This window comes from Papaver somniferum, chromosome 9 (assembly GCF_003573695.1).
Source record: "Papaver somniferum cultivar HN1 chromosome 9, ASM357369v1, whole genome shotgun sequence".
NCBI classification, from domain to species: Eukaryota; Viridiplantae; Streptophyta; class Magnoliopsida; order Ranunculales; family Papaveraceae; genus Papaver; species Papaver somniferum.
This window is the reverse complement of record NC_039366.1, coordinates 95595146-95620734: the sequence shown is the minus strand read 5'-3', so window position 1 is coordinate 95620734 and position 25589 is coordinate 95595146. Positions and strand designations below refer to the sequence as shown.

Here is a 25589-nt window from a genome sequence, read left to right as displayed (position 1 = left end):
TTTAGGATCCATGATGAACGAAACTAATGAAAATTAGAGAGATATAAAAAATTGGAACATTTTTTTATACAACAGACAATGAAATGTGTTAAAGTGTGTTTATCATTGGTGGATTGAGTGTGTTTATATAAGTGTAGAACTAAATATAGTCGTTGGGGGCGTATGGAATAATAGCCGTTGTCGATCCATACAAGACCGTTCGGTTCATAATGGGACGAGAGTCGTCTCCACTTGAGACGAGCCTCAGACCAGGTTGAGCCGACCGGCCTAATATGGGATGCTCGGCTTATTTTGACTCGATAAACAATCTTCCCACTGCACAAAACTCAGTTTGCCCATCCACATGGCACCACAAACAATCTTATTTGCATAGTCCCATTGGACTTGCTCTAATTTGTTTGTCTTTATTATAAATGTAAATGGGTTGTTTTAAGATTTGATGAATATGATAGTGTTTATTTTTGGGGTTTGGTTGAATACGAAGCCTACTTAGCAATTCGGTGTGCAGCAAAAATTCGGGTCAGCGAAAATGCGAGCATTAATCAGCTAGATAAAAAACGAATTCGGTTAAATATGCCGTCAAACATGCGCAATACGATAAAAATCCGGCAATTTGTTAATTCACATTTAAAACGTTTCACATGTACAAATGCGACCCTAAAAGTACAACGCGTATTAAATTACAAAAATACATTTTTCGGTTTTTAAGTAATATGATTTGTTGTTTGTATGGTACATATACGAATTCTATGCATCATAATCACCAATAGATAACTGGTTCAGCTGATGGTCAAGTGTGGGTGCTGCAGTTCGCGGTTTCGAACCTTGTAAATATTTTGAAAGAATAAGTATACTTGGAATTAAGCAACTGAGTAATTCGGTTCATAAAAATCGCGAATTAACCTGGAAGAACTTAAAAATCGCGTTTTTGAAACGTGATTTCATTATAATTCGCCCAATTACTAACTAAATTATGAACTTTGGGGTGTTTCTTAGTTTCCCTTTTGATTTCTTGCTTGGGCACTTGTAACTGTTCATTACTATGCATTCCATAATCATATAAGTAGCTCGTCATGAAATCAAAGCAAAATCAAATGTTCTGCACTACCCGGTAAGAATTTCCAAAACTTCAAGAGAGTACATAAATGGTGGACATTTTGATTTCCATGATACCCTTGCTCTACATTTAGCTTTTTTTTATCCATACAAAGTTGAGTGTAGTGGAGAGATTTTGGGTAATGACAATGACAGATTTACGTGGCTAAAACATCAAAAAATTAAAATTCTCTTTCTCTCTGCTCGAAAGAAGGTAAGACGAGTGGGAATTTAAAAATACGCAAGGAAAATATCCTCGCCAGAAAAAAAAAAGAAGAACCTAAAAACGAGGAAACAATCCTCGCTTACTCTTTTGTTATAATAAAAAAACTAATAAAGATTCTGGGCCCACCTTTAGTGTTTTATATAAATAAAATACCCTCGCCTATTCCTTAATTCCCTCCCTCACAATTAGACTAAGACCTCCCTCCTACATGGCGTGGCGCGACTGTACAATTCGTCTGTTACCTCCTCCACTTTTTTTTGAAGCATTACCTCCTCCACTTGACTAAGCCTAAAAGATGATAGAAGTGGTTATCAAAGGATCGTAAAGCAAGGAGAAGATGCAGAAATGAAGAGCCCGATAAAAGATTATTTTCTTATAACGTGGATAAAGGATAAAATGTCTCTTTCCTTAGCATTGGTTTCCAAGTGGAATCAGTTGTTACTCAGCTATCCACCAAAAGAAAAAAAATGAGAGCTGGAATCTACCAAAAAGAGTCGGTCTACTCAACCTACTCAACAAACTTAAGCTACTCAAGAAAATGAAGATGATAATATGGATGAAGATTTGGAAAATATGGCAAGGTTTGGTAGCACTTCATCCACTCATAATTCTGAAACCTCAGACATATCAAAGAGAAGACGCTACTTCGAACAAACAGATGACGTTAGAAGTAAAGGGAGAGATAAAGCAAAGAAAAGGGCTCGTGAGGCTAAAGCATCGCAGAAATCAGATGAAAAAAATGGATAAACTCATCGAACTTCTTGAAAATGCACAAGCACAAATAGTGGACAAGTATGGAACATAGGAAGAGTATTTGAAGAAGAACATGGAAAACTCTTCAATCTTGGCACAAACGCAGCAAAGAGAATCGGACATGAAGATCCTACGACAACCCTTGGATGAATTACAGGAATAGGAGAAATCCGTCTACAAAATATGGAAGAACGAGATTTTGGCCCGTCATGAATTGCCACTTATCCCCTAAATTAAAGTGATATATTAGTAATAATTTAAGTTATTTAGAAGTAGGATTTCAATTTCGATGTACTTTTTTTATGTTTTAAGTTATTTAGAAGTAGGATTTCAATTTCAATGTACTTTTTTTTTTATGTTTTAAGTTATTTTAATTTTAATGTATTTTTTTAATTTCTTCAAAAATCATTGTAACCTTGTTTTGCAATGTAATTAAAAATTTCCCTTTACTTTGGTAAATTCTCAAATTTGAAACAAACAACCATTGGAACAAATTGACAAACATATAGAAATGTGGTTATCAAAGGATCGTAAAGCAAGGAGAAGATGCAGAAATGAAGAGCCCCGACAAAAGATTATTTTCTTATAACGTGGATAAAGGATAGAATGTCTCTTTCCTTCGCATTGGTTTCCAAGTGGAATCAGTTGTTATTCAGCTATCTACCAAAAGAAAAAAAAATGAGAGCTGAAATCTACCAAAAAGAGTCGGTCTACTCAACCTACTCAACAGACTCAAGCTACTCAAGAAAATGAAGATGATAATATGGATGACGATTTGGAAAATATGGCAAGGTTTGGTAGCACTTCATCTACTCATAATTCTGAAACCTCGGACATATCAAAGAGAAGACGCTATTTCAAACAAACAGATGACGTTAGAAGTGAAGGGAGAGATCAAGCAAAGAAAATGGCTCGTGAGGCTAAAGCATCGCAGAAATCATATGAAAAAATGGATAAACTCATCGAACTTCTTGAAAATGCACAAGCACAAAGAGTGGCCAAGTATGAAACAGAGGAAGAGTATTTGAAGAAGAACATGGAGAACTCTTCAATCTTGGCACAAACGCAGCAAAGAGAATCAGACATGAAGATCCTACGACAACCCTTGGATGAATTACAGGAATGGGAGAAACCCGTCTACAAAATATGGAAGAACGAGATTTTGGCTCGTCATGGATTGCCACTTATCCCCTAAATTAAAGTGATATATTAGTAATAATTTAAGTTATTTAAAAGTAGGATTTCAATTTCAATGTACTTTTTTTTAATGTTTTAAGTTATTTAGAAGTAGGATTTCAATTTCAATGTACTTTTTTTATGTTTTAAGTTATTTTAATTTTAATGTATTTTTTTAATTTCTTCAAAAAAACATTGTAACCTTGTTTGGCAATGTAATTAAAAATTTCCCTTTACTTTGGTAAATTCTCAAATTTGAAACAAACAACCATTGGAACAAATTGGCAAACATATAGAAAATGAAATTCTGGAAAAAATAGTCGTTGGAGGAAAAAAAGAGTCAAGCGTTGAATGGTGCAGCGTCGGCTGCTAACGCTGAATGGAACAACGTCGAGAGGAGCGTTGAACTGTTCAGAGTTGATACCCTGGAATATTCGCATAACGCTGAATCGTTCAGCGTTTGGACCACTTTTTGAGCGCTAACTTTTTAGTGTTTCAATCTCGCTGCTAGTTGAACTGCGAGCAAATGTTAGGAGAGAGAAGTATCCAGAAGTAGTGTTAACTTTTTTGCAACACTTTTTTGTTGATTTGCAACACTTTTTTGGCCAATCCAGCGGTTCAATCTAGCCCATAGGGGTTACCTAACGATTTTGACGGGGAACAACAGTTTGGTAAATGCAGCTTCCTCACTGGCAAAAAGAAGAAAAAAAATCGGGCCGCGAGTTATAACCCCAAAGGTATCACTATCCATGCACAAAAACTCCACCAAAACAAATTGTTTACAAAAACCCCATTTAACATAAACTGTCTATATTACCCTTCTAGTATTTAAATCATCCCAACAAAAACAAAAATCAACCTCGCCTTTAAATTTTATTATATTATCACCACCAACAACAAACCACCACCACTGACCACCGCCGCGTAACAACCACCGCCCGCCGCCGACGCCCACCAATGTCGTCGACCACCACCTCCGCCGCCGACCACCACCGTTGCCGCCGACCACCATCGTCGCCGCCGACCACCACCTCCACCAATCACCATCGCCGCCACCACCAACGCGCCACTACCACAGCCGCCACCGACCACCACCAAAGACCACCGTTGGCGACCACCACCACCAAAGACCACCGTTGACGACGACCACTACCGTCGGCGAGCAACACCACCATTATCACCGAACACCACCACCAACCAGCCGCCACCACAACAAACAATTAATTTCATTAATCAATATTCAATAAAATGAGAAAAAAATGATGAAACCAAACAGAAAAAATGATGAAACCAAAATTGGTTTCACCAAAACTAGATGAAACCGAAATTGGTTCCATCATTTTTCCACATATTGTCATTTCACCAACACAAACTTCAATGATGAAACCAAACACACCGAATTTCAAGTCAAGCAGAATATAACTAGGCAAAAATCAGGTGAAACCAAAATTTGGTTTCATCATAAAAGAAACACAATAAGATGAAACCTACCACCACCGTCGCCGCCACAACCACCAACACAACCACCACCACTACCATTACCTCCTCAACTAAAACTACTTTCAACAAAAAACAATCCACTTGTGTCTCACCATCGAAGATTGGTTTCATAGAGATCAATATTCAACAACTGAAAAAAACACGATGAAACCTAATTAGGTTTCATCATTTTTCCACATATTGTCATTTCACCAACACAACTTCAATGATGAAACCAAACCAAAATAAACTAGGAAAAAATCAAATTGTGATGGTGTATAAACCAAATTCAGATGAAACCAATTCTTGATTCAATAGAAAAATATTTATTACCAACAAAGTTGGTTTCACCAATAAAAGTTAAAACAAAGTTAGATGAAACCAACATCGGTTTCACTAAAATTAGATGAAACTAAAATTGGTTTCATCATAAATTTACTCTTGAGTGTTTTAATTTTCCTTTTCCAACACAATATATCTATTGTGATGGTGTATATATTTCATTTTACTCTATCTTGGAACCAAAACATGTTCAAATGCAAAATTATTTTATCACCAACAACAATGGTTTCGTCCAAAAATATAAAACAACATTAGACGAAACCAAAAACGGTTTCACCAAAACTTGTTTCATCATAAATCATAGTACCACCAATATAATTGGTTTCGTCTACAAAAAGTAAACCGGCCAGTATTGCTTGACACAAAATTGACGAAATAAAAGCAACAAACAGTTGAGTTTCAATGAGAACAATCCCATAAATTTGCCAACAATACTGGTTTCGTCGACAAAATAGGTTGTACCAAAAATAAATAAGAAAAAGAAAGATATTAAATATATGATGAAGAATTCAAAGGTAGTCCAGGTGATACCTTTTTTTTCCAGGTTTCTATGAAAACGTTGTATAACAATTAAGCTTCTTGGGCAATTCATTGTTGTTTGTGGAAAGCAACCTGCAGCCCTGTAGTACCACTTGATATGTAAGTACTCAACAATCCAAACAGAAAGAATGTGAAAATTTTAGGTCCACTTCAATTATAAACTTCCCATGTGAAATACAAACTGTGGAAATGAATAACTAAATAAATGTGTACCATTCTTAATAGTTCCAAGAACTTTATATAATAAATAATATCTCAGTGAACGGTTTTGAGAGCTATAGAGGGAACCCTTAAAAAAAATTACATCCTTCCAAGCTCCACAAATCGAGCTCTCATTAATCAAATGCAATCCCACAAATTAGTCCAAGACTTATACCAGCTTAAACCAGACTTTCACATTTCTTTTTATCCAAAGCCATCACCTAAAGGAAGCCACTGTTCTTATATTTCGGACAACGTCGTTAGCAACTTGACTTGCTTCCTCATACAACGTATTCAACCATCACATGTAAAAAGATAAATTTTGCACAACCAAGATCGCGAATTAGAAGGAAAAAAGCATGTATATAAACCATGTAAACAGATTCTCATTTATACCTAAATCACTTATGAGTCTTTTGATTAAGCTACACACGACAATGACAAAGGAATATATTTTTGATGCAAATGAAAAAAATGAAACAAAGTTAGTTTCACCGATAAAAATTAAAATAAAATTACATGAAACCAAAATCGCTTTCACCAAAATTAGATGAAACCGAAATTGGTTTCATCAAAAATTTACTCATGAGTGTTTTAATTTGCCTTTTCCAACACTTTTCAGAGAACTATTGTGTTGGTGTATATATTTACATCCCAAACATCATCTCTTGTAAGTGCTTGAGCCAAAATTATCATTAAACACAACAAATCAATCAAACTGAAACAATCATGACTTCAAATTCAGATCTAAAATTCATTGGAATGTAAAATCAATTCAACCCAAAAAAAAACCAAAATCGGGTCCAAACCATCATAAAAATATAAACCCAATGACAAATTTAACAAAGATGACCAAAATTTTATCTCAATTTCAAAATAAAAAATCAAATAGATTCAACAGAAACTCATATAAAATTATAATTCAACAACAACTCGTATGAAATCAAGTAGGAAATTAGTACCAGATTGAAGTCATGGTTTGTGGTTGTACAACCACTATTGAAGAAGTGAATCAATGGACGAAGAGATGATCACCAGATTCCCAGTTCGCCAAACAATATGTTGATTTGTTGTTATTTTACTGACATCCAATTCCTATTTTTCTTCTTCTATTTCAAGTGATTTGGAACTCTAAGTTCTACAGTGATATGGTGTTGACGAAGGAATAAATAAACCCTAAAGAAGTTAAGGAGGAGGTGATGGTGGTCTTGGAAATGGTCGTCGATTTGGTGGTGGTGCGGAACGAAGAGGAGGTGATAGATCTGAACATAAAAATAGAAGAAAAAGAAATGGATTTGTTCGTGGAGGAGACGGAGGAGACAAAGGTGTTGCTGATGGTGGTAACGGAGGTGTTGCTTCGGGTTTTCGCGGAGCTATTTGTTGTTGCTGGTGGTGATGATGGTGGGGAGAAGGAGGCGGGAGAAAGAAGAAAAAAGAAAAGAGAGGAGAAGAAGAAGAAATGAAGATAAAAATGGTATGTTTAGATTTTTTAAAAATAATAAAAACTAAATTTACTCATTATTATTTGGTCACCTCGGATTTTTATGTCTAGTTCTGAAAAAGAAAATAAAAAAAATAATGTTAAGACTAGAAACAGACGTCAAATTACTAAAAGACAAGTCAGGGAGACAAAACCGTTTTTGGCGGTTCCGAGTTTTAAACATCTCTCCTCGTTGGCTTCCTCCTGAGTTCTGTCTCCTCCACCGGACCGTGAAATTCGTCGAGATTAGGGCTAACATGAAAAACGAAAAACAAACCCTAAAATTATCTTATTTTCAGTATCAAAATTGCAATTCATCAACAACAATCCTTTCTCTCCCTCTCTGTCTCTCATCTTACAAATCTTAAATTCACAAGAAAAAACCCAATTCTCAAATATACAAATTCATCTGTAAGTTAAACAAAGAGGAAACCCAGAAACCCCAAAAATAATAAATAATAATTTACATTTTGCAAGCTCAAGCTTATAAATAGGTAAAAAAAAATGATAAATTACAGTATTGATTGTTCTACTCTCTTTTTCTATAAGAATCAAAATCAAAACCTTTAGTCGGTTCTTTGCAACAGGAAATGGAACTCAGAGTTTTGGCGGAGGAGAGGTGGTGGTTCTACGATGATGTCAGATGGGCTCATTTCCAGGAAGGATCTGGAGAGCTCTTCTAGAGAGAAAGGTATGCTGCAATTTCATTTCCCACAAAATAATTAGTTAAAATTTCTTCTTTTTTTGGGTTAGGGTTTTGATGTTCTTTGTTAGGGTTTTAGTTACCTGGAATCGACATCGAGTAAGAATGAATTGTTATTGTTTGGCATGTTGATTGAATCTTCAGTCATCAATACCCTCATCTTTGCTATTATCTGAAAGCCAGGTGGTTAAAGTTTGAATTAGTTATATTTTCTAATTCTATCGAGTAATTGGGGTATGAAGGAACAGAATAGAATCGTAGGTGAAAGCAAACTTACATCTTGTGATAACCCTTGGGTTCCATATTTGTCATCCCAAAACATTGTCCCAATACGGTAAATTTGTGGAATGCTCAACGCCTGCAAAGGTAGATTTAACTTTAGTGAGAATTCTTGTGAATCTGTTGCATAAATGACAACTCTAAACATAGAGTGTTTAGCTTAAGTTACCGGACAGAGTTCAGCTGTGATCTCTTCCAAGGTTTTGGTAGGCTTTTGATGTGAAACCTGAAAACGAAGATGAGATAAATTAAGAGTGACTAAGTAGTGTTTGAACTGAAGTACTAGCTTATTGGTCTGTGGTTGAGGAAAATATACCAGAAATCCAACAGCTTGTCTTATATGTTGAAGCTCATTCCAAGCTGATCCAGTATACTGCAACATGAAGATGAAAATACTGTAATTCTTCCTTCTTTGATTGAAATAGGTTTCTAAAACACTTTTAGTTAGAAAATTATTAGCTTGCCTGATCTGTTGCTTTGGAACACCATTGTTCCAATTCCTGCAAACCGGCTTTAACATATTCTCCGTTGCTAAATGAGCAGCACTCACGGCGAAGCAATAAACTGCATTGAAAAGCACAAGACTTCTTTCAAACCCACCTGATCATGCTTGCACAAAATATTGTATAAACTTTGTGGGATCATTTAAAACGTTACTTACCTGTTGAGAAGCTGCACATTTATGAACGCAAAAACCTGGGTGAAGGTTTTCCTTATGATAACAGATGGGACCTACAGATATGGAAAAGAATGTTACTTAAGTTTGTGTCAACCTTCTGTTTGAACAACCAATTAGCTGGTTAAAGGATGAATCTTGCTTACATTGTTTTCACGCAATATATTCCATGTGTGATCCATGCACTTTACTATGCTCTGCCAGTGTATGCTTGATACTTGTTGTTTCGCAACTATGTTTGAGTGCATATTTTTGGATGCCCCTCTTAGGGATCTTGCCCTGGTAGATCTTGGTGCCTGTGTAGAGTTTGTGGATTTGGTCATGTGTGGTTGCGAAGATAAATTGTCTTGTCTTGCTATATTAAATGCTTACCTGTATGCAAAGGTTTAGGAATGGACTTATTTCTTTCTTCAAACTGTCACGGATCATTCCGTATATTTTCTCAACATATGCTGTCAAGTGCTGCTTAAATAATAGGGCTGGGTATTTTGCTTCAACTTTGGATTTCTCTGGCTTCCCTACCATTCCGCTGTACCCACTTGATATTGGAGATGTCCGTAAACCCTACCAGAAGCTGTGGTCAGTTCAAAATTATGTGTAGTAATTTGTCGGGCTTTTTTTAGGATGTAGGCTAGATAAGTTTTAGTATAAGAGCTTACTTGTGCCATCCTTCCAAACAAAGTAGTGGGAGAGGCTCGGCTACGGTGTGCAGCATTGATCGGCGAATTGCATGCCTTAATTGTATTCTGTATTAGAAACAAAAGGGCGGATGTCGTTGATAGCCAATATGCAAGCTCGTTTACGTTCTCCTGATCCTGAAAGATACAAAGGAAATAAACTCTAGGTATAATTTCAACTTCAATGAATTCTTCAAACATGCTGCAACTAATCTTATTACGAGTATCTATAATAGTTCTCTTAGGTTCAAAATCATGTAGCTGATTACCTCAACAGAATCCCTAATTATGTGGATAATTCGATCAAATATGTGTGTTTTATCTGCTTCGAAGGATCTCCATTGAAGAAGAGCTCTGTACACAATACATGCAGCAACAGGTCTGTTTTTCTCAAATCTCTTATCTTCCACCAGGCACTTAATAAGTGCATCATGGTTCTCCTGATGATCATAGGAGAAGCGAAATGAAGGACAACGTTAGTAAGACATGAAAGTGAATAAGAGAAGTACCCTGTTTCTAGGTCATTTATGTACCTGCTGCCTGTCTGTCAGAGATTTCTGCTTGGTTAATGGAGTTCGTACATGCTCCTTTTCCTGCAAAGATAGTTTTATTTGTCAATGTTCTTCCTACTCTTTTGATATTCAGAAAATATCAAGATAACGCACAGTATTGAATTTAATACCCTGTTCTTCATAGAATTTAAATTTTATGAGAATGTGGCACTTACTTTCGGTGTCTTGAATTCTTCCTCAGTTTGATGTCCATTTTCGAGACTCTGTAGAATCAGTAGCGTCAGTATGAAAATATCAATATCAGCATTCATTAAAAGGGAGTTGGATTGTAGTAACCTTTGTAACTGGTGTATATGTAGCCACTTCAGGAGAAACAATTTGTTGCTCAACAACTGGTGCCTGGTTTGTAGCTGGTGGATATGTAGCCACTTCAGTAGAAACAATTTGTTGCACAACTACTGGTGCCTGGTTCTGCAACATTTCACTTTCCAACTCCAACTTAGCGATCTTATCCTCGAGGCTGCAAACAAAGTTGAGATTTTTATAACTATGTGATTCTATGTTTTCCCCAACCCAATTCTAGTTATTTTTCTAAATGTTTTAAAAAGTGAAAGCAAAGAGTAAGGCGCTGCTAAAAAGCGTTATTTGCTTCACTAAATATATAAATTAATAAATACTTAAAAATCTCTATGAAAAACGTTGTCAACATAATAAAGGGAGAAGAGCACAGAATAAATACTTATAAATCTTTTAGTTAACTTTCTAGCTTGGCTAGAGATAGATGATTAAAGAATTGAAGATCACAGAAGAAAAAAGAGGAAGAAGGAAAAAGAAACGTCTTAAATAAGTGGCTGAATGAGATATTAAAATAGTTTTAGGGCACTTCAAGTTATGAAAAAGCTATAAGGCGTTTTGTAGGGGAAGCACAAAATAGCGGGTATTGATGCGCGAGGCGAACCATTTTTTTAAAACCACGATTGTCCTGCTCAAACTGGTCTATATTTTTCACCTTTTAACCCATTTCCCACTTTTGCTGCTCTTTTTTTCTTGGAGAATGTTTAGTAGTAACTAATAACATAAGGATACTGTGCTTATCTTGGCTGATCATTATCCAAGTTTCAGGTCAGATTTTTCTCAAATCTGATGATCATCAGGAAATTCTAAGTTTTTTTTGTGTAATTTATTTTTTGATAGCAATTCAAAAATCTGCTCGCTATTCCTATTTCTACAAAACTCAAGCTACTTTTGCATACATTTAAATTTCCTAATCATATACTTACAATTTCGTTTAGAAAAGTACAATACTCACATTTTTAGTTCTTCTGATAGGTCATCACTCTTTGATGCTTCTAGTGCTTGCTGACGTAGAACCTGGTTCTCAGATTCCAAGTTGGACAAACTCACTTCCAATCTTAAGAGTGACAAAAAAAAAAAAAATCAAGTTCCATACTCTGGCATCCAATATCCTAATATAAAATATATACATTACCTTTCAATTGTCTCTTGAAGCTGAGATAGTTTTGACTGCAATTCTGTTGCCTCTATTTCCTTCACTTCAGTGTCTTTTTGAATCTCATAGTATCTTCTCTCGATATCCTCAGTCTTTATCTTCAATTCACTAAGCTCACCCTGTATACAAGAATTCCTCTTTTGGTCAGGTAAGACATTTATTAATAAAGATAATACAACGTTGAGAGTGATATTTTTACCTCCAATATTTCATTGCGATTAGTCAGTAACTCAAGGGCGGTGTTATCCACCACAGGCACCTCTTTAATGACTGGTGGTGCTTGTTCAATGGCAATTCGTGCAGCCTCTTTCTCACTGATGATTGCAGCATTAGCTTCATCTACTTTTCCTTGCATTTCGTGTAATGCCGTTTGCAGCTTTGCAATTTCATGCCCTTTTGCTTCTTCAAGGTCAACCTGAAATCATTTTTCTGCTAATGAGTTCAAGTAGACATCCATTATGGACTTAAAGCTATGGTAGAAAATGTCGTAGTTCGAGTTTACGGGAACAACATCAATATGAGTAACAGAATTCAGACCAAAAAGGAAAAATACCCTCAGTTTCTTTTCAAGATCTAATCTCCATGATAATTCTTCAACACGCTTCTCCAACTTGTCCTTAGCTTCTCTAAGAGCCCCAGCATCCCTAGCAGCCTGTTCCAGTTCCAGTTGTTATCTACTTCACTTGACCAGGGAATCATAAAGACATTCACTTGAAATGAGAAATTATACATTCGACGTGCACATTGGCTACAAAAAATTGAAAACTCACCATCCTGAGCTTTCTTAGCTCTTTCCTTCCTGTCCTACCTCTCCATAGACATTGAAGGGTAAGAGTAGCCACCTGCTTTTGCTTATAAGAAGTAAGAGCTTTGTGACTGCGCCATCGAGTCTGTAAGAAACGATAACATATAATTTAGATTCAGCCTGAATTTGGTTATGCTTTTCATTACATTCAATCAAATTAAATGTTCGTATGGAGAGATTTTTCTACCTGAACAATGATTGAAGCCTTGGTTCTTCTTCTGTGCCTATATTCATTACGGGCAGCCATTGCACGCATTCCAGTTTGAATAACTACTGCTGATGCTCTTAACTGTTTATATGCTTTTCTGGCTCTATGAGCACGTGCATACTTCTGAAGACATATTGAAGCAGCTTCCCTCCTCATTTCTTCATATAACTTGCGTGCAACCAGTCCTGTACAAGGAGATGCATACAAAAATGTTATCTCTCAGGTATTCATTCATCTCTAGGTAATAAATTCCTTCATACTTTGCTTTTTAAATATTAATATATTTATTTCAGTATTATGAATACCTCTCCATAATTTCTGGAAACGCATTGTGGCCCTTCGGATTTTAATAAATTCTTTGCGGGCAAGATATGTTCGGATTTGTCTTTGGATCAGTCTTGCAGCATTGGCCACGACTTCAGCCCTCCGCGCATCTAGTTCAGCCATTTGTCCTGCTCGGAGAAACACCTTTGTTTTACCTATCTAAAATTACGTATGGAGCAGAAACTTAGTGCAATGCTCGAGAGAAATTTGTCTCACAGTCAAAGGTATGCCCTTCATAATTATGTCGTGTTACATTATTTAAGCTCATGTTCGAAATGTACCTGATAACCCTTCAGACCCATTCTGTCACATAACGATGCACAGGCTTCTTTCTCATCAGATCTGTCGTAGGGATAAAACAATGAGTGAAACTGAGCGAATAAGCATTAGCAGTGAAGGCACGAGAATTAAGAAAAATGTCGTTACACGGGGGTCTTTCATTCTGCACAGAATAGTTTCAATTATTTGAGTCTTTCTGCATATTGAGAGAGCTAATTTCAAAGTTTTATGAACTTTTACCTTTCCAAAAGATCCGGTGCTAGTGTGCCAAAACGATCAAGGAACTCATCGAATGTTCTCTTGGTGGGATACCCAGCACAGCTGATCCTAATAGCCTCTAGCACTCCCTGCGGCAATGGGCATCACATGAACTCTAGTAAAACAAAACTGATTATTGATTTTCTAGTTGTAGTGATAGAAGAATGAGACTTACTCCACATCTCAACTGGTTCAAGACGTTGAAATTTTCAAAGATTCCAGGCTTCAGAACACCATTGGGCTTCACACATCTAATGTAATGTGGTTCTGTTGTGCTCAATGTCTCCATTAAAGATTGAAGTTGTTGCTTTTGAATGAATTCAGAGAAAAATAAAGTCAGAGGTAGAGAATTAGGTCATTAAAATATGAAATTCTAACCAATATGAGACTTGGATTACCTTGAAACGTGTACCAATGGAAGAGAATTTGGATTGTTTAGAGCTGTCCTCGGCCAGTTTAGGAAAGAGATTTGCAACGAAAGGGCAGCTTGAAGCATCCAGTAAAGCTTGATGTTCTGCTACGACATAGTCCTTGTTTTTGTCTAGGAAATAATCAGCTTGGTAGGTAACCTTTTCAGAAAAATATTTACAATGAGAAGCAAACTCTAGATTAAACAAACTTGCGGGTCAAAGATAATTTTCAAGGTTCTGCTTACATCACCAGCGTAGTGGTTGATAGTGAAATTTGTTCGTGAAGTCTTTGGTTTGCTGAAGCGCTTGTTGTTTTTGTATGTCTGGTACAATTTTTGAGCAAAAGTCTCATGAGTTGACTTGGGAAACATACTGCAAGGAAGGAAAGTGAGTTAACATATAAGCATGTGATGAAATCAGGTTTATGTCTTAAACCCTTTGTCCTAAGAGTCTTATGTATGGGATTTTACAAATTAAGAATTTTGATTAGCCCTTTAGGGTAGTTTGATTTTCTTAATAGATGTGCCATAGAAGAAGAGTAAGAAGTTGAGGAAATTCTTACCATGCTTCATCAAGTAGGGCAATGATGCCTCCTGGTTTCTGCATGTAGATATCATCCATCAACGTGTTAAGATCTCTATGTTGTTCAAAGATTATGGTAATTGTATAGCTTATGTATTGCATTTCAGTCAAATACCTTTTCAATTAGATCCAACACATCCTGGTTATCCACGAACTCTACATAACTCCAGTTGATTTCTTCCTTCTCGTACTCCTCTTGCTCCATCTTAAATACATGCTGCAGAATATTTACATCTAACTGGTTAATAATAGATATATTTAGTGAAGTTGTACTGTTTAGATATTTTCGTAGCAAAAATAACAATCATTATTGATGTGAATTATGTATTTTTCACACTCTTACTTGATTGAAATGCTGTTGCAGTTTCTCATTTGTCAAGTTGATACATAACTGCTCAAAACTGCCAGATAATGCATGTTGTTAGATCCTAGCTTTGGGAATTTTTAGTTTCGTTTCATTTGAAGATAACCTGAATCACCTTAGATTTACCTGTTGACCTTGAAGCTCTCAAACCCATAGATATCTAGTACTCCAATTAAACTTGCAGCGTTAGGATCTTGACCAATTGACCGGTTTATTTTATCAACAATCCTGTTATATAAGTAAAACTAGCATCAAAAGCTAACCTCAATATGTAAGATTGTTAGAACTAAATGAATACATTATGAGTTCATCTATATGGTTTATTACATCTACCCATAATACCCAAGGGAAGTTCAGAAATTCTGCTACTTGGTAGATGAAAAATATTTTACTTTTCTCGAGTTTTTAAGTATAATTCAATTTTCATATGTACATGATATGTTCTTACCAATCAAATAGTCTAGAATAAACCGTCTTTGCTAATGCATCACGGTTTGATGCCGCTGAATCTGGATCAAGAAGTTTGATAATGTCACCATCTGGGGTAACTATGACACGCTTAGTAAGAGAGTCTTCAAGTTGCTTTGCATCACACCTGCATAAAAAGAGTAATTGTATGTTGGGGTAACTGAACGGGATTGATGTGTAACAGGTTCAAATTCAGCTTGGTGAAGGATGAGAATTACTTGAGAAGCTCTGCAACTGTTTGAAGATGGTAGAGTGACTTATCATTTTTCAATTTTGAAGAATCGATTTCTTTTCCTTTAACGAAGTCAATATTCCCAAGATGAAGTATGGCAGCAACTACACTGAATATCGCATCCTTCACAAGGTAAAAATTTTATGTTAACTATTGTTGGTTATGAATTGGATCTGATGTTAGGTTTAACTATAGATATAGTACCTGCTCTTCCTGACTTATCCCGACTACATCCATAGCATTTCTAGTTTCTAAGTACTCTCTCGCATCATCAACATTTGCAACTTCATAACAGCTTGTTTGGTTAAGATAATGGAAGTTTCTGGGATTCTCCAACTTGTACTTTTTGACATCCTGAAAGACGGATGATCAAATTCACTTCAGAAGCTATCAAGAAATGAATCATCAGTGTATTATGCTAATTTCTGGTATAGGGTACCTCTGGTGGTGCAGCACAAAGCATGTAAAAACAATGATAGTTTCTCTCTGGATCTGACACCTGACAAACACGCGATCTCTCGAGAAGATATGTTCGAACAGCCGCTCCAGAGATCTTCCAATGCTTATCAAATTGGATTTCAACAAATTTACCGAAACGACTGATGAAGCAAAAGTAGCTGGGTCAACAAACAACAGCTTAACATTAAAGAGGTTGAGCCGTAAGTGTCTGACTTGCTCACCTTGAGTTATTGTTCTTCACAGTTTTTGCATTTCCAAATGCTTCTAAGACAGGGTTGGACTGAGGGGAAAAAAAGAGCGCCAAGTATGCTAATTAGAATTTTTCTTGGTCAATGAAAACACACACACACAAAAACACACATATAAGCAACTCATTCCACCTCCAAAACTTGCTGTTCAACTGTTCTTCCTTCAGTACCAGATCTCCCTCCCATAAAAGCTAGGTATCTCATGAGCATTTTTGTCGTCTCTGTTTTACCAGCTCCACTCTCACCACTAACCAGTATGGATTGGTTTCCGTGTTCATTGATTATTGACCTAAGGAAGGAAATTTTAAAAAAGAAAATTGGTGTAAATATTTCCTGCCGAGCATGCATATTTTTGTTGATATTTGATACCCCAAGTATCTAGATAGTTACCTGTAACAAGCATCAGCGACAGCAAAAAGATGGGGACTAAGTTCACCAAAGGTAGCTCCTTTGTACTGTTGCATCATGTGTGTGTCGTATAAATGTGGTAACCTTTGAAAAGGGTTCACTGCTATTAGAATGTTGCCCGTATAAGTCTGCCAAATATAGAAATGCTAATTAGACTTTTCTGCCTTTCCCTTTTTTTTAAATTTTTTTTCTTTGGCAAGTTAAAGAACAGTAGTACCGGTTTAAGATAAGTGGTAACTGGAGAACTGTTGAAACTCACATATATCTCATTTAGAGCAAACCTAGAAGCAAGGTTTTGAAGAACTCCTGGTTCATGAAGGTAAGCCAACTTAGTCATGTCATCAACCCCAGCTGGTGGTGCTTCTGTGTCTTTCGGATAAATGCTGGACAGATTTGCGACAATCTGAAATTGGATTGAACATATTTCATATTTCAGTATTTTCAAAATGCTTACAAGTATATCAAAGATTTTAAAATTTATTAAAACCATCATTATTTTCCAGCTGTATGATTTGCCCTATGTGAATTTTAGGTACAAAGAGCTTCATTGACCAAATTAAGTCTGTGGTGCAAGTTGATTGATGGGCATAGCATTCTTGAGCTTCAATTAATATCAGTAAGTGAAAAATCTAAACACTCCATGTTTCTGTGCTTTGTACTTGATAATTACAAGTACAGTTTCTATGCTCTGTGAATTTTGCAACTCTGATTTCCGCAAAATGAAGAGAATTCCATGGAGGATCTGATCGAAATTGAACATATATATGGGTGATGAGCTGAAACTTACCTTTTTCCCATTGGTAGTGACTATGCTGGCATCTTTTCCCTTGATTTCTGTTACTTCTCCATCGATCCAGGCCACCTGTGGATCTTCTACCCATATGTGTGAACCGACTATGATGTTTACAGGAGTTCCCTGAAATAAACCAAAGGAAATCATTAGGAAAACAAAAAGAAACTGAGCAATTCATCGCGATCAAATTGAGAAAAGATCAGCCTGAAACTTTTCAGCAACTTGTTAAGACTTAAAAGAGTACAGAATGGATTTTGATCAATAATAGAATCCTTCCTGAGCTTACCATGATTGAATAACACTAAATTCTGATCATGGAATTTGGAGTTCTGACAGAAAATAACAGAGGGGAAGTACTTGAAATGCTATGACAGGCAGAATAAGAAGAAGAGAGAGAAAGTAAGAAGAATAAGAAGGGGGTTATAATGAGATCAGAAGTTTTATATAATAGGGTGGAATTTGCAGGGGAATGTGAAAGAGAATTTTTTTTTTAATTAAAGAAAGAAAAGAAAAAAGTGTTCAGAGGAAGAATTGAAAAGCAATAGAGAAATGTAGATGGCGATGGTAATGGTAATGCTGCTGGTGGTGGTAAAAGCAACAGACAGAGAGTAGCCACCCTTCTCCTTCCCCACAACCCCGCCAACTTTTTTGATCGTTCCACAGAGGATGCTGACATGGAATCTGAACTGGTCGGCGGGATCGGACGTGTTGGGACGTCACAGAATAGCCGTCCTACATGATAACTAAAAATTAAAATTTTGTTCTCATTTGCTCTCCATTGCAGCCGTTGGATTCTTGAGCTATGGGGCAGAGGAAAAAAGGATATCAAATAATAACTTATTTTAATTGAGAAAATTATTTTTTTTATCGTTATTCTCTTGATTATTGTATTAGATATTAGATTTGAATCTGAAATAGGAATAGTTTCAGAAAATAATTAGTAGAATAGACTAGTTGAGATAATTAAACTTATTGATACCACTACTCTCTTTACAGTTAGGTGTATATGAAAAGTTGTGAGGAATTGATTAAACAAATTAACCCTCTCTCACTTATAATATCTGAATTTTTATTTCCAGATTAATTGTGTAATTATTCAACGAGTGTACGCGTAATACTTCAATTAACTTTTAACAAGTGTAACAGACGTCACTTGGTAATTACATGATCTATGGATTCAAACAAAGGGGCATGGGAAATGCGTATTTATTACTGGATGAATAATTTCGTTAAATTAATTTGGTGATTCTAGATAATACTTGAAACACCCGATCCACATGTGGGGCCCAAGAGAGGTCTTGTGTACCATCATTGTATTTGATGGATCCCACATAGTACCACTTTCTTGCTGTGCGTCTGAGTTTGAAAATCTTTTTTGGGCGGTGGAGTGGGAGATGATGAAACATGGGATCCTTTGTTTGCCGTTTGATCATGAATCAGACGGTCCACATAGTAAGATTTTTGGGAATATGGTGGGGGTGCAAAACAGCCTACTTCTACCATGCTTTCCGACAACACTTTTTCTTCGATGTCTTCTTCTTTAACTGTCATATTAAATAATTGAATAAATGAATCTCATCAATGGGCTCATATTTGTATTCTTCTTCCTAATGAATTGAAAGTTTAGGGCTGCTTAACAACCAGTGTACGATTTTTTTTTTTTTTTTTTTTGAAGCATGATATTCATTAATCAATTAAAGGGATGTTACAAGAGGGTATGTAATACCGTAAAAGAACTCCAGAAAATTAGAAAATCATGACAATAAAGCAGAATTCGAGTATCAGTCTCCAGATTGAGATTGCAGCGGGGATGGATGTTGGGATTGATGGGGTGGATCTGGATGAGGTTGTCGATGGTACAAAAGCCTTCGACGAATGCCTTCGACAAGAAAAATTGTACTTTTGATGGATATAGCCGAGTCCATGAGAACTTAGATGTTGGTGGTGGTTTTCGATGCAATTGATCCGAGATGTATCCAGATGTTGCTGAGTACTGTTCCATCGATATCTGTCTGCGTTCTTGTTTACTGGCGTTACCCATAACTTCAATCTGAGTCTTTGGCTTTGAAGGTGACATGAAGTAGAATCTTGTATCTGCCCTTGAATCTTAAAGCTACTAGTGCTATTACAGAGATTACTAAAACTAAGATCAAAATACAGGCACACTAACAACTATTAAACCTACTATTGCTAAAGAACTAAAAGATACTAAACTGAAAAACTAAAAACAAAGAAACTGACAAAGACTTTTAAGTAAAGGTGTCGGATTCATCGACACATTCGCATACCAAATAAGTTTTGAGCTTACTGTTGAGATACAAAGAAACGTTGAAGTTGTGATACACTCCCGGGATTATAACTTAGAATTCCAACATGTTGATTGTGCAAGTGACAAAAATGTCAACTTGGTCAAGACTCAGATGACAAAATTATAGTAGAGAACTAGGTTATAGAGTCACCGGGCAGGCTTTTTACAGTTCCGCAAGAGATGAACCAAGGTTAACAATTATCTGACCAGGGGATTATGAGCATAATTGTGAAGATGCAGTTAAGCATTGCCAACTAGTGTATGATGCTTAAAAGAAAAAAATAACAACTAGTGTATGATTTTTGAAAAAGATAAATAGAATTAACGAAGTTGGATTTCGAAAATAGGCAAAGAATGATAATGTAATTATCACGCTATCTCATATTTTCGACGTCAGTTTATTCATAGAAACTTAAATAACAAAGAACCTGAGTTCAAGTGACATGTTTCCCTTACAAACATTTGTATTTCTATTAAGAATGTGCAAAACATCTTTTAAGTATGTGCATATAGTATGTTTTTGTAGTAAAATTCGCTAACGAGCTGGGAGATTTTTTTGAGATCAACTAGTTAGAATGATTCCTGAGAACTATAGCCCACGATTATTCAAACTTAACATTACTAGTTTTATCCATTGCCAAAAGAGAAAAAACCATTGTTGAACTTTGACTTGTCACCAATATTAAGTAATTGCAATCAGTTGTACTAATTTGATCAACTTTAAGTTTAATTGATATTCCACTGAATTGGTTTCAAAGCATGAGAAACCATAAACAATGGCAGTATAATTTATAAATAAGATTCTCTTGGTTGTACTGAAAACCATCAAGTGATCTGATGGTTCTCATGTTTATAGTGGAGGTTGAGGTTCGAATCCTGTAATAGCTTAAAAAAATCTTAAATGAGTTTGGATTCGAATCCTGTAACTGCCAAAAAAAATTCTTAAATGAAGAATTTAGGAAATAGTCTATTGGCCACAATTCTATGATACTAAAGGAAGTAGTCTAAGTACCACTATGTTATGCTATTAAATAAAGTATTCGATTGTTTTGTTAATTGAATTACCAATATTGAGTAATTTTAATGGGTAGATTTCAATTACTAATTTCTTGTATTATTTTTAGGTAAACTAAAGTTAACAAAATCTGAAATAATTGCTAGTTTATGGCGACCACTATTTTATGATGTTAACAAAAAAAGTATCTGATTGTTTTGTTTACCAAATTACCAATATTGAGAAGTTGAATGGATAGATTGTAATTACTTACTTTTTGCGTATTTTTAAGTAAATTAATATTAACAAAATCTGAAGTAAATACTTGTGTACAACTAATTAATATATGAGTATAATTCAACTAATAAATTTGAAATATCTGAATTATCTTTATATATAAGTATACATTAACATTTGCATTTTATGCTCCAATGTTGCGGGTACAATCTTATTCACAACGATCTCTTAAAGTCAACTTGGTCTTACTTCATTCATGCATGTGGAGTCCTATGGATGAAGCCAGAGAAGTCAAAAAAACAACTAAAATTTTGGAAAATCAACAACATTAGGGTCATTGCAATTTTATATGGTCAATATGTTAGACCACTGCTTGGTCGAACTCGCAAGTTTTTCTATCTCATGCTTGTTGTCAATGTTAGATGCACAAAAATATATCTTGATTTCTAGTCTACTTAAGTCAAGTCTCGAACTAGGATTAAAGTTTAGTAGTTGTGTATCAGACATCACTGAATAACCCATGAAGATTAAACTGAAGATCAAACGAAGACATTTGAAAAACTTCATCAACAAAGAGGTATATGAAGGTTGAACCATACATTTACTCAAAAGTATTACTATTTTATTTACATAAAGACTACGTTGTATGACTTCTAGTAGATTTAATACCGCAAAGAAGAAGTTTTGAGTCAAGCATGTCTAGTTAAACATCTCAAAATATGATTCAAGTAATGAATGTTCATAGGTTCTTAGCAATCGTAGTTCGAAATAATTTATTGGCTTGAACTATGTTTGTGGATCATTTGGAAATTTCCCAAGCATGTTATTTATATCTATGACGATTGTGAATGTTTCAAACATCAAAAGAGATTTTTCAGAACTACTGAAATCTGGACTCATGGAAGGTACTCCCCTAGATATCTGAAGTTATGGAACATAGGTAGGTATGGATACCCATACCATGGTGTTCAAAATTCGTGAATGGGTGGAGGTACACATACCCAGTACCCGTACCTCAAGGGTCTGAGTTCGTGAATATCCTAAGGGTACGCATACCTTGGACACGTGAATTCATGAACTGGTTCATAGGTAGGCATACCTACCCAGTACGAATTAAGCAGATGCCATGAACTATTTTCACAAATATGTTTAGTGTTGCAACCAATATTTTATGACTCGGGGATCGACCCCGGATCACCTGGAGACCAATCCCTGATCCCAGGCGAGTAACTCGGCGATCCCCAGACTTGTACATATTGCAATCAGATATTTGATGTCTCATATATCATTTTAATGCATAAATTTTTTTGATTTAAATCCTAATGGCTAATGCAAGTCTATTAACAGTAGAAAAAACAAATGATAAAGTCATGTTAATGCAGACAATGGATAACATTCCCAGACTTCAACCAGACTAAATGAACACCATATTTTGAAGTTCCGATTTCAAAAAACAAAAAATAAACGAAAATCAGCTTCCTATCATCTATCTTCTTATTCCTCACTAAAGTTCAACTTTATCATTTTCTTCCTCACTGACATCTGTGTCTTTATTACCACAATTGCTCTTATTAACTTCCATGCGCTTATTGTAATCCATTTCGAATTAAAACTTTGAATCATTGCCTTCATCACTGTCAACATCAGATGGATGAAGAACATTAAGAGTCACAAGACTAAATCAGAGGTTCGTATTCTTTCCCCTGCTCTTGGTACAACTTCCATAGCTCCACTGGTTGCATTAGCTTGTTCCCAAGTAATATCATCGCCTTCCATAACTAATCCTCCACCTTTCGGTATGGTCCAATCATCGTCTTCATCAAATGCTTCCAAGAAAATGGGATGATCTACATTCCCATTGTCGTATTTAGTTTCTTCCTCATATCGACACTCTAATTCCCTGTTGTGTACAATGAAAACAACTTGACTCAATTTTTGCTGCAAACACTTGTTTATTTTCTTATAATATAACTGAAATTTGATTGAAAAGGTGTTGATGGTGGATTTTCATTTGAGGCTAAAATTATAAAAGCCAAAATTACGCGCTGACATCCTGCAAAGGATAAAGCCACTAATAAAATGATGAATACTTCTTCACTTCGCTAATTCATCCAGGTTGGAGCATGTAGCAACAATCTCTTATATCCTATGAATTTATAGCGTTATTCATACATGACTAGCCTTGTATTTCCTGTTCCGCTGAACTCTCATTATTAGTGCGGCATGACGACTGAGTGTTTCTCTCAGCAGAGTAACATGAATCTCCAAACGGTCATAATGAGGTATGCACGAAATATTCGTACAGGCTACATCTCTCGGTGTGTTATACTAGCCCGATTACACATATTTGAATCTGGACTGTCTATATCAGTCTCAGAAACAATCACAGCCACACAAGTCGGCCGCACGATTTAACCAGCCTAGACGATCCTCAGCAGGAGCAGGCTACTACATTAATGACCACCAGCAGGCCCACTTATGCCCTGGTCGGTCGAATAACTACCATGCCTCCCAAACTACCACTGAACATCAGCCTGAAGTTGGATTTCCAGACTGGTATGGAGCAGCTTGGAGGAATCGTACAAACAAAGGCCGCCTCTGGCAGTCTCAAGTTCATCACGTTCGTCCAACTTCACCGGCGTGGTTGGACGGCGTGGATCAGCCCAAAGCCGGTCGAACAAGCACCGTGGTGTACACCGGCGGACCTTCTTCCTACCTACATGACCGACTCTTCCTTAACCTGACCAGATGGCAATATACGTTTGTCCGAAGTTGAGTCAGCGTGAAGAATTGAGGGTCGCAGGAAATTCCACTAAAGTTCCCAAATTGATCACGACCATCCAATTTCACCGGCATGATTGGATGGCTTAGATCGGACCCATAGCCACCAAGCAGGTATTGGCACGTTCACCACCGGCCCAACGTGGGCCCCACATGGTCGGCCTCCCTAAAAGAGAAGCGTGACTTGCCAATTCGTCCATCCAAAGCAGTGTGGACGTGAAACCCTAATTAGGGTTTGCGGCACATCACATGTGTCGCAAATCAGTCTCAACCATCCATCTTCGCAGGCATAGATGGAGGGTGTAGATGTAGACTCAAAGAGCCTAGAGCATGTCAACATAATCACTGTGGGCCCGCCTACATACATGACTAATCGGTCAAGACCAACTATGGTTGGTCGTCTCGATTCGTGCGCCCAAACTAGGCATGGCCACGCGTTTTCAACTGCAAATCGATCTCGACCACTCAACTTTGCCGGACAAATTGAGTGGCTTAGGTCACATCTTCACGGGACAGTAAGGTACGGACGCGTACACTGGCCTGCCGACTACACGCCTGACTGATCGGCCAAGGCCGACCATGGTTGGTCATCTAGAAACGCGCGCCTGAAGTAGGCACGATGTGCGGTCTTCAATTCCTTTGCGACATGGGATTTCTGTCGCAAATCAATCTCAGCCGCTCCTCTTTGCTAGACAAATTGAGTGGCTTAGATCGCATCTCCATGGAACAGTGAGGTACAGACACCTACACCAGCATGCCGTCTATACGCATGCCCAATTGGCCCTGCCAAAAACGTGTCCCATGCTTGGATTCGACCAAGCTAAAGGTTGGTGTTCGAGCACCTCCTAAACCCTAATCCGACGGTCACAGATGTGGGTCGCAAGTCATCTCGTCCGTCCAACTTCACCAGCTTGGACGGACAGCCTAAGACAGGAGTTAGGCGACCAGTGAGGAATCACCACGATCACAATCCACCACTCTTCCACACAAAGCGATCGGACAAGTCAGGACTTACCTGTACAACCTCCAAACGATCACTCGAAGATGGCTGGACGTGATGCTATTTTAAGATGCTTAATCCGCGACTTACTCTGTTAAGCCTTAAAAAAGCGATGCTTCACACATGCTGAATATATTAGATGCATTACCTGCATAAAATACACGCGATACTTCACAAGTATCGACTTCCTAAATAACTTAGTTATTTAATCTAGCATCACATGCTACTTTTTGTGGGTCCCACGATCCCCACATTCGAGACATCAAGCATGTCACAAACTGGGGGATACTTACTGAGGTATTGGTCTGGCGGTTTACAGCGTACAACGCACAACTGGTAGGCTTTTAAGAGTGTATAAAATAAGAGCAAAGACAGCCTACAGTGATACCTGCAAGTGCACAGGGTCAGTTGTAGCTTGTGTGCAAGAACAGGGTCATTCCACAGGGACTTGGGGTGTTATGAAGTTTTCCTAGCTAATTCTATATGCAAGGCAGTGACAAAAGATAACTGTGAGATGTTGGCAGGAAGCAAAGAAAGTGACTAAGAATGACAGTGGAAAAAGCAGTGAAGAAAATGAAAACAGTGAAGAAGTGTATGGAAAAAGCAGTGAAGAAGTGTATGGAGATGGATGAGAATTCTCTTTCACCTAGCTAGTTAGCCTAGGATAAATCCTTGTCATGTGGCTAGTTAACTACCTAAAGTCCTTGGATTAACCCCTAGCATTGCCTATCTGATTAAAGCATAAACAATCACAGGTCATTTAGGTTTCTAGGTCTCTAACT

General features: G+C 36.8%; 1 protein-coding gene and 2 long non-coding RNA genes across 3 annotated transcripts; 1 reads left to right on the top strand and 2 right to left on the bottom strand.

Annotated features, from left to right (window-relative positions):
- Window positions 1-4351: 4351 nt before the first annotated feature.
- Window positions 4352-7251, bottom strand: LOC113309352. The gene is made up of 3 exons (XR_003340544.1): window positions 6775-7251; window positions 5603-5691; window positions 4352-4399 (listed from the first exon to the last, which is right to left on the bottom strand). It is a non-coding gene; the product is annotated as an uncharacterized LOC113309352 (long non-coding RNA).
- A 306-nt stretch (window positions 7252-7557) lies between these two features.
- On the bottom strand, window positions 7558-17912 carry LOC113310060 (myosin-12-like). The gene is made up of 40 exons (XM_026558615.1): window positions 17774-17912; window positions 17482-17610; window positions 16954-17097; window positions 16677-16822; window positions 16419-16575; window positions 16260-16318; window positions 16019-16178; window positions 15784-15933; window positions 15566-15702; window positions 15328-15474; window positions 15006-15107; window positions 14859-14916; window positions 14631-14732; window positions 14496-14533; window positions 14179-14305; window positions 13922-14092; window positions 13699-13830; window positions 13506-13612; window positions 13268-13328; window positions 12968-13145; window positions 12642-12847; window positions 12420-12539; window positions 12203-12301; window positions 11849-12064; window positions 11629-11768; window positions 11449-11550; window positions 10476-10659; window positions 10355-10402; window positions 10161-10220; window positions 9897-10067; window positions 9610-9765; window positions 9323-9514; window positions 9097-9246; window positions 8936-9006; window positions 8739-8838; window positions 8591-8647; window positions 8444-8500; window positions 8273-8353; window positions 8079-8167; window positions 7558-7988 (listed from the first exon to the last, which is right to left on the bottom strand). Exons 1-40 carry the CDS (start codon window positions 17774-17776, stop codon window positions 7859-7861), a joined length of 4737 nt encoding a protein of 1578 aa, XP_026414400.1. The 5' UTR covers window positions 17777-17912; the 3' UTR covers window positions 7558-7858.
- On the top strand, window positions 13105-17779 carry LOC113310061. Its single transcript, XR_003340898.1, has 5 exons — window positions 13105-13210; window positions 15532-15711; window positions 16014-16238; window positions 17227-17310; window positions 17499-17779. It is a non-coding gene; the product is annotated as an uncharacterized LOC113310061 (long non-coding RNA).
- Window positions 17913-25589: the final 7677 nt, after the last annotated feature.